Source organism: Catharus ustulatus, chromosome 1, assembly GCF_009819885.2.
Source record: "Catharus ustulatus isolate bCatUst1 chromosome 1, bCatUst1.pri.v2, whole genome shotgun sequence".
Taxonomy (NCBI): Eukaryota; Metazoa; Chordata; class Aves; order Passeriformes; family Turdidae; genus Catharus; species Catharus ustulatus.
In genome coordinates, this window is record NC_046221.1 from 138,654,137 (window position 1) to 138,667,686 (window position 13,550).

The 13,550-nt window shown below is 40.0% G+C and overlaps 1 protein-coding gene across 6 annotated transcripts in view; it reads left to right on the top strand.

Moving 5' to 3' along the window:
• MATN2 (matrilin 2) overlaps nt 1–13,550 on the top strand; it is a 65,742-nt gene that overhangs the window by 14,691 nt on the left and 37,501 nt on the right. For all 6 annotated transcript variants that reach the window (XM_042779200.1, XM_033059297.1, XM_033059288.1 and 3 more), the window contains exon 3: nt 9,391–9,960. In XM_042779200.1, coding sequence (XP_042635134.1) covers nt 9,391–9,960 — 570 coding nt within the window. The remainder of the gene's footprint in view (nt 1–9,390; nt 9,961–13,550) is intronic.

Sequence of the window (13,550 nt, forward strand, 5' to 3'; positions counted from 1 at the left end):
CTTATAAATAGAAATATGTTTGGAAGGCGAGCAAGCAAAGCACTTTACAGCCTGCAAAATCACCTGTTTCATCTGAGGTTTGTAGATACATACTGCAATCTTTGTACCTCAAGGCAATATTATCAATGGTGTGTTTTGCTTCCCAGTAGTGCTTGTTTCAATAGCTGAGAGGTTACCCATGATCTTTATGCTGACTCTCAAAACTTCAACTTTCATCTTAATCTCTCAGCTGTTGGCCTCTCCCCAACAGTAGCTGTTTTTTCCGATTCTGGGGTTTTTGCGCAATAGAACACTCTTTGTGGCTTTGAGGCTTGGTAGCCTGGTTTGTGCTGAGGTTGTGCCTCCCCAGCCCCAACAGAGGCCCTGGAGTCTGAGAAAGAGAGATCTGATCAGCAACCACATCCCTGCCCAGCCAGTTGCTCCCTGCAGCAGCTGTTATCCCTTAAACAGCCCCAGCTAATGAGCCATGAGGACTAGCTGGTCTGTGACAGACCTCAGGGATTTATGTCCTAATCTGAGTATGCTCATCTGCAGCCAATTATCACGGAGATCAGAAAGTTTGGATTTTGGTCTGTGCTAGCAGTTTTTAACCACAGAACAACATTCTGCTTGCCAACTCTTGTATTTAGTACTCATTATTAATTTTTATGTATCAAAATCACATTCACTTTCAAGCCACCTATGGGGTATTTCTTTAAGTTATATGGAATATAATTTGATCTCTAGCATCACAAGAAATCTCACTGTATTTCTTTAATGTGCATTTCCTCTAACAAAGCCTTTTCCCCTCTTTCCTTCCTTCTTTGTTTTATTTTCTCATTCTTTTGATTTGCCCTGCCTTTTTTCTTCTTTTTGAAGGTAACTTGTAATTTTTCCACAGGATGAAAGAATATCTGCTGTTACAGAAAAAAACTGAGTCATGAACTAAACATCAAATGATCTTTGTATTGCTGAATTTGTTTGTTACCACCCCCACAAATTGCTGTGAAATACCATTTTTGTTTGAAAAAGTTTGCCTTGGCAATAATTACTGCGAGTAAAAAAAACTGTTGTTACGAGTATATTCTCAAGGAGCTCAAAGCCTCCTCTATGTATTATGTCTTGAAGAATAATCAGACCAAGAAAGGAACACTGATATTCAGAAGCGTGCTGGTTTTGACTTAATTTTGAGCACTTTGCCTTCTTAATTAAAAAAGTATATATGTGCAAATTTAATTTGAAAATAATGGAAACAGTATTTACATGACTTAAGGAACATCTCATTTTATAGGCATGAATAAGTAATCAGACACTATTGTGGATGAGGACAATGTACCTTAAGTTGCTTTGGAGCCGTGGAGACACCATCTCATTTAAGTGCTGCTGAAGTGGAAGAACTGCTGGTTTGCCAGGACATGATGTCCTGTTGCAGCAGACCTCTCATTAGTGGTAGAAATGAGCCAAGACACAGACTCTCATTCAACAACGTGCAAAGGGTCCCAGTTTATTCTTCTTTTGAGATTAGCCCTCCTAACTCTGACTACAGCAACCTCCTACTATAGAGTCCAGATACAGACTGATTGCTGACTATCTCTTGCTGGACTACGACTGCAAGCATTGGTTTGTGGATTTCAACTTCAAGCTTTCACCCAGCCCAACTATGACTGCAGACTCCAACTCCATCAAACCAGACTACTGATCCTTTACAGCAGCAATACTCTTCCTTGTTCCAGTCTTCTTCTTCCTCAGGGCTCCCCAATTTCTCCAAACCTTCAGCCTCCAAGATACCCCTGAGTACCCAGCCCACCACTTTTATCACACTTACCTTTATTAGTCACAGCTGCAACCCATTAAGGGCAAAGCTATTCCTCTTCTTTGGTGATTAGTACAACTGTGATTTATCAGGGGTGACATACCTGTAATCTTTTCTTCTACACCTACAATGTCCCACATGTTTTGGTAGACAGGAGGCAGTGGTGTACGGCAGTATTTCCTCATGCTGTTTCTGAATTTGTTCTGGAAAAGAATCTAATACTTAGACCGTTACCAATAGATAGAAATATGTGACTTCAGGTCAGCTGATCAATGAGTAATGTTGAGGTTGCTAACAGCTTTCCCCGTAAACAAAGACATGGGCAACTTCAAAAAAAAGTATCGATAGGAGTTTTAAAAATGTTAAGCTAATGTCCTGAAAGCAGGACTCCACAAACTCAGTATGGTCAGATTTTTTCTCTAGATTTTCTATGCTGCTACTAACAGTTGTTTACTTTCTGTATCTATTCTTTAATAATTTCTGTGTCCTTCCAACAGCACCGTAAGTAGCTCAGGCAAGCTAGGAGTCTCAGATCTTCAAGGAGAAAGGTACAAAGATCACCTTCTCCCATACAGTCACCCTTTTCACGTTGGTTGTGATTTGATGTTTTACAAGTGAGTGCAGGAAAAGACAGTCAGAGTAAATGCTTCCAGGGCTGTCTCTGGGAACAGGACGCAAAGTAGCGTTACTGTGTGTACCACAAGTTTCTCCATTGTGGCTCAGAAAATGAATTCCTCATCTCTCATGGGTCTAAGCTATCCTTAGCTGAGAGCATGTAACATTTGTTTCTGTCAGGAGTGGTGGGTAGATTTTCTTGTGGCCGTGTGCATGGGGATAGTGGGATACTTTATCCCTCTGTCCAGGTGTTCCACTGCCTGCAAGGAAAACAACCTGCTCCCTGGTCCTCCTGACCATGAAAGCAGGTTTGACTCCTGTCAGGAAACCCAGCAGTTTCTGTCTCAGAACAGCTGAAATATGTAGAAATAACTAAGAAAGTTGAGACTGTCCCTACACCATACTTTGGCTTCATACCAGAGAAGCACCAGTATTGGTAAAGAAATTAAGAAATACAAGGAGTCAGTTCTGGCGCTCTGGATTTAGAGAGACTTAGAATTAATAATGACCTTGTTATTTTGAAAAGCATGACAGGGAAGGAATAATAATAGTGAGGTGAAATAAGAACATAGTAATATACCCCCCTGCCGTGACCAATAATGAAGCATTTGCATGTAGGAGGAAATGGAAATCTCTGGACAGGAGCCTCCTCTTGTACAGTTCTCTCAGAAATTTTGGAAGTTTAGAAAAGATTTTGTCAGAGGCAATAAAGAAATGTCTGGGGGCTGTGTTCCATTTAGAGATTGTTCCCAGATGAAGACATTTGTAAGGAAAAATGGGTGAGCTGCCAAACTCATAATGAATGTTTGGGTTAGGGCCATAGGCCTGTGTGTTTGGGGAAGGGCTCAGAGCAAGGATGGGGCCAGAGAGTACAGGAGCAGGTCTGGATCCACAGCCTGTCCTAGAGCTAGGAAGAGGTGGTGTCACCTGCAGAACCAAGTGCAGCATGTATGTGTGCTAGGAAAGGAGTATTGAACAGCCGCTAATGTTTACTTCAGGAGCTAGGTATGATTATATCTGAAATATACCATATCCATCTTTGAATTAAAAGCAAAAACACCCAAAAGGAGTGGAAGGTAACTTGCTCAAAACGTCCCATTAGAGACTTATTCCAAGCACCAAGAACTGCTTGGCATAACTGCTGTTCTTCATTTATTCTTTGCAACAATCACAATCATGAAATGTGTGCATTTTGCACTTGATATGTTTATGAATGAATTGGAAATTTGGCTGTTCTTTACTTGTGTAATTTTATGGCAAGAAGATTAAACCTTCTTGATGACCTAGGAAATAAGAAAAATCTAGGAAAAGTCTTTTGGAATTATCTGAGAACATACACTATCTTTCTGCCCAGATATTTAGCTAGGGAAAACCAGAATTCTGAACTTTAATAAAAAATTGTTTGACACCAGCAAGTTGATACATCTTTTAACAAACTTCGTAGGAGTTATGCAGAGACTTATAAGGAAAGAAATTGTAAAAAGAAGGCAGACAAATAATACTGAGGACTCAAAGAAAATTAAATAATAAAATGGTAAAGAAAGAAGAGACATTTAGAAAGAAGTTGTAAAATATGCTAACGGAGGAATAGTTTTCTCTCTCTTTTATTTAACTATTAGTGAAGACTTGTTCTGTTATTCAAAGATAAAATCTAAAAATAAACCTGGTGTTACTGCTGGCAGTGTCACAGGACATGTAATTTTTGTATATGCATTACTGTGGAGTGAGCTAAGAAACACAAAATACTAAAATTACCATTAAAGCCTGCTCAGACAATAATTATTCTATGATCTCATTTTGTCTTAACTGATTTAATCCTTCCTTTTTGCTTGAATTGTCATAATCTATAACAACATCTTCATGGAGCTATTATTTACTTGTTATAAATTATATTTTCAATGTCTAAACTGGGCTGTAGTGTTTACCAAATTGAGCTAACTTCCTTTTGCTTTGCATACAGCAATAGCCTTCTTTAATATTTATCCTTTCTCCTCTATTAGGATAAAGACCTACATAACCAAATAAGTAATATCTAGATTAAGAAAAAGAAAGAAGTATTAAGGGTCATAAAGGACCATCCACAAAGGATGGATCCCTGGCTCATGCTGCTTGCCATATCATGCCGGAGGACTGCTTGAGAAAATGTGAGCTGTCCTCAGGCAACAGTATCAGGAGCTATTCTAATGATTTAACAGCCTAGAAGAGTCAATTTGAATGCCCAAGAATGCTCCCTAGTGCTAATTTAATTGTATTAAGGGAATGAAACATTAGTGAAATATGAGAGGATAGAAACACACTCTCAGAACTGACCCTGGGTGGGTGAGCAAAATCAAAGCACTGTGAGCTTTGTCAAAACCAAAACAGGCTGAGCATAATTCACTTTGAGAAAGGAATAGAAGGAAACCTGCAGTCATCAGGTAAAATGATTTAACTAAATTTTCAGCTTTAGAGGAAATTAAGATGCTCAATATTATTTTAAGCTTTGTTTTATGTATCTCTCAGTAATTGGATCCCAGCTGGATTCTTCCCAGTAGAACTGAAATTTCCTTGCATTATTTTTCCACAGGTGGCATCACTGTAACTGTCATTTACAAAGTGGGTATTGAGTAGAGAAGGAGAACATATTTACTACTGACTTGATCTTTCCTTCTGTCTTTGGCTTCCCTCTCCTGGCTTCCCATTTGGATAATACAACCCACACTGAGGGGTTTTTTAACTTTTGTGTTGGAAATACAAGACCTCTGCTGTCTTAGAAGTAGGTTTATGGATGAGTAGCTCTTTTCAAGGAGTATGTCAATTTTCATAAGAGTGAAGGCGAATTACTTTTGATTATGAAGATGTTTGCCAAAGTTGTGAGAAAGTTCACTGTTCAAAATGAGAACTGGTCAGAGGAAGAGATTATAGTTTGCAGGACAAATGGAGAAGCATGTAACTGCTAAAAATCTATCACTGAAAATTTATCTGAGAGGATGAGTGTTTAGATCTGTTAGTCATTACTACTGATTGCCACTCCTCAAAATACCACCAAGCTGGATTTGTTATCTGTAGAAGAGTTAAATTTTATTTTTCACTGAGCTCAAGTTAAATCAACTTTAATAAGTACGAATTAGTCTCTTCAGACTGGGATCTAAATCCTTATATTCCTATTAAAGAATTCAACATTATGGCTGTAGTTTTGACTTGTTTTTACAGAATTACAGAATGGGCAAAGTTGGAACGAAGCACTGGTCATCTGGTCCAACCTCCCTGTTCAAGCAGAGCCATCCCAGACAGGGATGTGTCCAGATGGCTCTTGAGTATCTCGTGTGAGGGAGACTCCACAGCATCTCTGGGCAGCCTGTTCAAGTGCACCCACACAAATAAAGAAGTTTTTCCTCATGTTCAGGTGGAACTTCCTGTGCATCAGTTTCTGCCCATTGCCTCTTGTCCTATTGCCTGACACCACTGAGAAGAGCCTGGTCCATCCTCTTGACTCCCTCCCTTCAGAGTCTGATGGACACTGGTGAGGGCCCCTCTCAGTTGTCTCTTCTCAAGGCTGAACAGGGCCAGCTCCCTCAGCCTTTCCTCATAAGAGAGATGCTCCAGTCACATTAGGATCTTTGTAGCCCTTCTCTGGACCCACTCCAGCAGCTCCTGTCTCTCCTGTCCTGTGGAGCCCAGAACTGGGCACAGAAATCCAGATGTGACCTCTCTAGGGCTGAGCAGAGGGGCAGGATCACCTCCCTGGACCTGCTGCCAGTGCTCATCCTAGTGCCCCCCAGGGTACCTTTGGCCTTATTGGCTACAAGAACACAGTGCGAGCTCATGGACATTTCATTGTCCTCCAGGACTCCCAGGTCCTCTGCAGAGCTGCTTCCAGCAGGGCACCCCATCCTGGACTGGTGCAGGTTGTTCCTCCCCAGGGGCAGGACCCTGCACTCACCTGTGCTGAATTTCAGATGGTTCTTCTCTGCCCATCTCTGTCAGGGTCCTTGTGAAGGGCTGCACAGCACTCTGAGGTATCAGCCACTCCTCCCAGCTTTGTGTTGTCAGGGAAATTGCTGAGGCCTCTGCCCCTTCATCCAAGGAATTGGTGAAAAGTTAAACAATACTGGGCCCAGTACTGAGCCCTGGGGAATACCACCAGTGACAGGGCTCCAACCAGACCCTGTGCCACTGATTACAACCCTCTGGGAGCTGCTGTTCAGCCAGTTCTCAAACCACCTCTCTGTCCACTCACACAGTCCACACTTCCTGAGTTTGCCTGTGAGGATGTTGTGAGAGACAGCCTTGAAAGCCTTGCTGAACTCAAGGCAGACACTATCCCTTGCTCTCCTCTCATCCATCTGGCCAGTTGTTTCGTCATAGAAGGCAATCAGGCTGGTCAAGCATGATCTACCTTTAGTGAATCAATGCTGAAATGTTTTAAGGGGAATAAAATAGCAGTCATTTTATCCTTCTCCCTTATCTGTCCTTGCCTTCATATGCACGCACATATTCTTAGCCTTTTTTTTTTCCTGTAATCATCCTTCTTTCCTCTTGGTCTGTTCCCACAAATTATAACCTGGCATTATCTTTGTACTGTGGGAATCATTCATGTTATATTAGTAAAGAAAATTTTTTATTTTTTATATATAATGAAGATAATAAGGTGGAAAATAGTTACATCAGGATAGCTGTATCCCATTAGAACTGGAATTTTGTTTCTGCTCAGCTTGGCTTATATTCATCCTGCTCTGATTTTGAAAGAATAAGCAACCCGAGCATATTCCTATGCTTATGAATAAAACCATACTGTAGACTGCACATGAATAAATCCAGGCAGTCATTTTTATTGTCAGTAAAGAGCATTTTTATTCTATGCCAAAAAATGTTCTTGGTAATCTATGAAAGAGGCTTCTGAGTTAACGAGTGAAAACTGGCATCTTTCTCAGCCCCTGCCTTGGCAGAAGTGCATGATGAGTGTTCGTCAGCAGTCACAAGCGAACTTGTTTAAAGGACAGTCTACAGACAGACCTTTTCCAATTGAGTCCTTGATTGGCCCACTTGTACTAGTGCAGTATGACATGACCTTTGATTATACAGTCAAACACTACTTTTCCACCAAACATCTGCCTCATTCACTTCACAAGATGGATGGCAGTGCATTGGGAATTGAATTGGGTTTGGCAATAAGGGAAACTACTGATTAAGGGTGTCTCATCTTAGTAAAATGAGGATGCCACTGCAGTCAGATGAGCATTCTTGCTATCTTTAATCTTTCAAGCCAGGCATACAGACACAACTAACAACCTCACAGGTTTATTCATAGCCACAGGAATTTAAGAAGATGAGCAGACACAATGATTGAAGCCATAGGTCTATCTAACCCTGTGTTCTGTCTCTGACAGAGGACAAAAGTAGATGCATGTGGAATAGAACAAGAAAATGCCACCTGCAGTTATTCCCTGAACTGCAGTGCTTTTGTGACTCAGGGATTTCCTAATTTGGAGGAGTCTTTAGTATACACATTAAATCTCTGTTGATTTCTTTTCATCAGCATCCCATCAAAGTCTTTTTAATCTTTTTCCATATGTTGTCTTCTTCTGTGGCAAGTCTGATATCTCACCTCACAAACTTGCCTCAAACCTGTCATGTGCTGGCTTCCTATGAGTGGTCAGTCCCTATCCATTCTCATCATGCAACTCATGCATGTGTCTCACATTTCTCATATTCTTTCAGGAAAGGATGCTGAGCAGAAGCCAGAGGATGTATCCAGGGTCTCAGAAAGCTTGTAGGATGCCTAGAAGAGAGCCAGCCTTCACTTCTGCTGCTATCCATAATAGGTTGGCCTGCCCATCTGTGCCATTGTCAGATACAGACATACTCTGTCCATAATATTTCTGCTTCAGTGACTCTTGGAAAAAAATATTTCTGATGGCTGGCATAGATTTCAGGGAGTGTTCAGTATGCGGGGCTTTTTTTGGCAAGTGGAGTGCCGCTGTAGACAACAGGATTTTCTGTCTGATGCAACCATAGAATTTCTTTGTGATGCTGAGCTAGTCCAATACATGAAACTTTCCCCAGATGGGTATTAATTACATATTTGAAATAATGACATTTGATTTGTAGAACTGCTGAGCACTCACAACTGCAGTTGACATAATTGAAAACAGTACTTTGTACATGCACGTGCAAAGTGCTGCTTTACTGCCAACTTCCTTGAAAAATCAGTCCCTTCACATCTCTTATCAGTCAGTGCAGTTAACAGATTTGTGTTCTGTTTTCCCTGTTTGTTTCTAATGAAACAGCCCCCCGACTTGTCACAGTATTGGATTTCTAAATTCTCAGGCCCTGCCACACAAATCATCACAGTGCAGCCCACTTAAATAGATAACTGTCATTCAGAGAGGATTTCCACCCTACATGGGGAATGAGGTAAAAATCTCAACAATGACACAACAGGGTAACTAATAAGTACCTCGAAGAGTGAAATTTGACACAGGTGTCTAGTGGTAGGACAAGAACTAATGAACTATTAATAAACTAAAAGAGGCCAGGCTTAGATTAGATAAAGGGAAGCAATCCTTAACTCAAACAGGTTGCCCAGAGAAGTTATGGATGTCCCATCTCTGGAAATATTTAAGGCCAGATTGGATGGAGCTTTGAGCAACCTGGTCTAGGGAAGGTGTCCCTGCTCATGGCAGGGGGGTTGAACTACGTGATCTTTAATGTCCTTTCCAACCCAAGTCACTCTCTGGTGGTGTGATTCCATCTCCATTCCACTGCCATTAACCATTCTGAGCACTTACACACACAAAAAATGCATATAATGATCAAGGCATTTTTTGTATCAGGCAGTTTTTGTTATTTTCTGGAGAACAAATTGATATTGCCCAAATAGTCTCCTATTTGGTATCTCCTATTTTTCCTGAATTTTCACAGCACTTATCAGTGTGTTTGTTTCGACAAACCTATTTGCCTTTTGAAATTGTAAAATATTTTTGTTTACATTTTCCTTTTAGAAAACACTTGCAACAACAAACGTCTGGACCTTGTTTTCATCATTGACAGCTCTCGCAGTGTGCGCCATTACGACTTTGAGAAAGTGAAGGAGTTCATTTTGACCATCTTGCAGTTTCTGGACATCAGCCCTGATGCCACGCGCGTGGGGCTGATTCAGTACGGCAGCACCGTCAAACAGGAGTTTTCACTGAAGACCTTCAGGCGGAAGCAGGATATCGAAAGAGCAGTGAAGAGGATGATGCACCTGGCCACCGGCACCATGACTGGGCTGGCTCTGCAGTATGCAGTGAACATCGCATTTTCAGAGACAGAGGGGGCTCGGCCTCTGAGGGAGAATGTGCCTCGAATTATCATGATAGTGACAGATGGGAGACCTCAGGATCCTGTGGCAGAGATTGCTGCTAAAGCACGTAACTCAGGAATCCTAATTTTTGCTATTGGAGTGGGAAGAGTGGATATGAACACTCTGAAGTCCATTGGGAGTGAACCACATGAAGAACATGTGTTTCTGGTAGCTAATTTCAGTCAGATTGAAACACTGACCTCTACCTTCCAGACTAAACTTTGTGGTAAGATTTTTATCTATAGATTTGAATACATAGATGAAAGTGAAAGAGAAAAAATATCCATTATAATTAACAGGATTTTTTAACATGAAACCTTATCTGTTAGAACATATATATCGAAGGGAGATTAGCCAAACAACATCCAGAACAGCAGTTGTACATGTGGGGAAAACTCATGCTACTCTTAAGTACCATAAAATGTGATTTAATTGCTCGTGGTCATAAGCAGGTAGGCAAACACACATTTAATGATTTGCCTAATTATTTATCTATTCCTATTTATTATTCCAATTTATAATAGCAATAAATTTATGATCTTTGCTATTTGAATATTAGATAAGTTTTTTCATCTCTTCATTTTAAGTGTGATCTCCCTTAGTAGTGAAACTTTAAATTGCTCAACAGTCATTCAGTTCTTTAAATAGTCTTGAGAGTCCATGGATTCCTCTTCCAAAGCTTCCGCACTAATTCTATGCAAAGAATAATTTCTGTATATGCCTTGTGACTGGAAGTTTTTATATTCCATCTATTTTAAATACAGAAAGTTAGGAAAAACCATTACAGTGGTACTATTAATTCATACAATGAAGTAATAGATATTAATAGATATCAGAGATATCTATTCTGTAATATTCTGTCTGTAATTCCCCGATAAGGAATTAACTTTTGCAAATATCATGGCATCTGTAATTAATTTTATTTTAATCTGTGTACTTAGTAGACTTTTCTTTTTTATTTATTCTTGAGATAAACATGAAAGTGTTTTATACAAATTTGGCATTAAGCTGATGTATTTTCATTAGAATCCAGAAAAAGAATGCATGGTGAGATTAAATGGTCACTCATGTCTAGGGATGCTTTTGCCAGAAAAGAACTGCAGCTTATTGTAAGTACAGTCTGGAGAATTTTCCTTACTTGATCTTTTCCAAAATTGTTTCAAAGAGCAGCTGAACTGCCTTAGCACGAAACACCAACACAGACATTCATCAAATAATTGATTTTTTCCCATTTTTTCCTTGCTGTATTTTTTGCTGGCGTAGTGGGATATATTTAAAACACAAGGAAGAGTAAACTAATCACGGGTTCAGAGTTTAAATGGAATGCACAGTAAATACTGATTTTTTAGACTGTGTTTTAGAAAAAAATCCAGTACAAAGGCCATTTACTTGGGTTTTTTTTCTGACTTGGTGGTGTCCAATAAATTTGAGTTTTTTAGCTTACTTTTAATCAAGCACATGTGTTCCTCAGTAAAGCCACCCATCCACTGCTGATGGAGAACTATGGAGGTGACAAGGATAGCAGTTGCCTCCTGCTCCCATGGAATGCCTCCACAGGATTTACTGTGCTGAGAATTCAAAGTGAGATCCTAAAACATTTAAAAACTCAGTTTAACAGAGAGTTCAACAGAGACTTTAAGCTGTTAGATTCCTATGGATTTCAACATAAGATACTAAATTGCAGATAGGATCCATAACATTTTATTTTATCTTGATTGTGAGACAGTGTTCAGCTTGCTGAATTTCTAGAGAGTAATCATAGCCTCTGGTTCCTAGAGTACCTACATTCCTCCAGGGAATGTGGTTAGTTGAAGTCCTCTGAGGTGTGGGCCCAAAGACAGTATTATTGTAGCTGAGTGAAACATCTGGACACCTGGTTTCTTTGCTAAAGCAATTGAAGGCACCTCTCTGGTCAAGTCTTCTGGTATGCTGTCAGCTGGACTTCCTACTGTAGGGAAAGACCTCGGCCCCTGAGCTGTCCCTGTGTCTGAATCACCCTTATGTCTGTGGGAGTGTGTCTTCGTGGTTCCTGTGATGACATGAGAAAACCATGGTCAAATGGTGAAGCTCTGTGGGGAAAACAAAAATTAAGCAAAATTAACCACTGATTACTACTGAATGGGGGAGACTACTAAGTACCCAAAAGCTATATTCTCAGAAGAATCCCTGTAAACTGGATATGCTCCATTCTGTTATGTCAGGGGTTCCCTACAGTTGCTGCCCCTGACTGATAAAGGTTTAGGGATGTCAGAAATACCAGTTGAAGCCAGGGCCCCTTTTTATTCCTAGAAAGCAAGGTAAAATAGAAGCAAAGAGTATCCTGAGGGATCAGAGGCATGAAGAATAAGACAAGAGTTGAAAACTGAGAAAAGTGTCAATGGAAATGGGTACAGAATCCAGGAAAGGAGATGGAGATTAGATGAAGTGTGAGAAAGATAGAACTTGGAATGGAGCAGTCGGGGGCAAGTAAAGTCTTTATTGTATTCCTGTAAAGTAGACAATGGTGTCATCTACATTTTACATTGGAGGAATGGAGGCACAGAAACAGGGTTAAGTTTGTCAAAACCACCCGATCACTAACTTTAAATATTTAGACTCAGGGCAATCCCTGGTGTGATTTTCAGTCATTTAACATTTTTGGACTAATACAACATGTATTCACAGCTCTACAGCCATCACTTGCATTCTTGCAAATCCAAATTCAGATGTCTCTATCTGAACAGTTACAGTGTGAAGGCTGATGTTTCCTTGAAGATACGGGTATTATTGTCTTGCCCAATATCAAATAAGGACCCTGTGATATAGAAATAAAACCCAATTCACAACAAGGCTCATGTTCAGATTCCTTAACTATGAGATCACCCTTTTTGTTACTTCCGTCCCTTCCTGTGGTTACCAAACACCTCCTGCAACAGATGAGGTTTCAGAAATCATTCAGAGAGCAGACTCCACCACAGAAATTGGACTAAAGGCCAGTCTATCACTGCTTTGAAATGGGTGCAAGAGAAACACTTCACAATATGTACCTTACACTTGTGTGGTAGATGGGAAGGTTGGTCTCAGAAGAAACTTGATTTATTTGGACATCTGTCACTGAATGCTGTCATTTTCAGCATGATAGAAAGATGATAAGACAAGAAGTCAAAGTAGGTCTGTGTTCACATAAATAAAAGTACTTGAGAAGTTTCATTGTGGGAAATCTTTGTGAGATCCAAGAAGCCGATTGAGAGATTAGGGAATTGTGGTGGTTTGTATGTTAGCAATAAATACCTAACTCTTGTAACCATTCCAAAGAGCAGATACATAATATTTATCTTAAAATCCCATGTGGGTTTTTTTCCACACTTACCACACCTACCACATTAAGTTACTTGGTGGGCTTCTGTTGTGGCTTCTAGAAGATTACTGTAAATATCTGTTCCATAAATTTTGAGCTTTGTCAACCTAGCACATTAAGGGACACATCAGTCCCTAATTGCTGTTGAGCAAAATAGTTAATATGCCACACAATGTTCTCTGAGAAGTAATTCACCTGTATATTATAGAGATTACATACAAACAATGTTGCACTGGAAAGAAAACACCAAGATATCTTAATCCCCAAACACTGCTCTGGAGAAAAATACTTCAACAATGAATTTGACTGAATGGGCCTCTGTTCTTTTTCTCTTTTATTGTCTGTCTGTTGCATTTTAATACTTGCTATTAGAGACATAAAATATAAACAGAACAAAAATAGAATCAGAAAGACTTGCAGTCTGGAGGGTAGCTCAGCTCAGCTCCTGCTTAATGGATCTTGGAGATACATATCCTCAG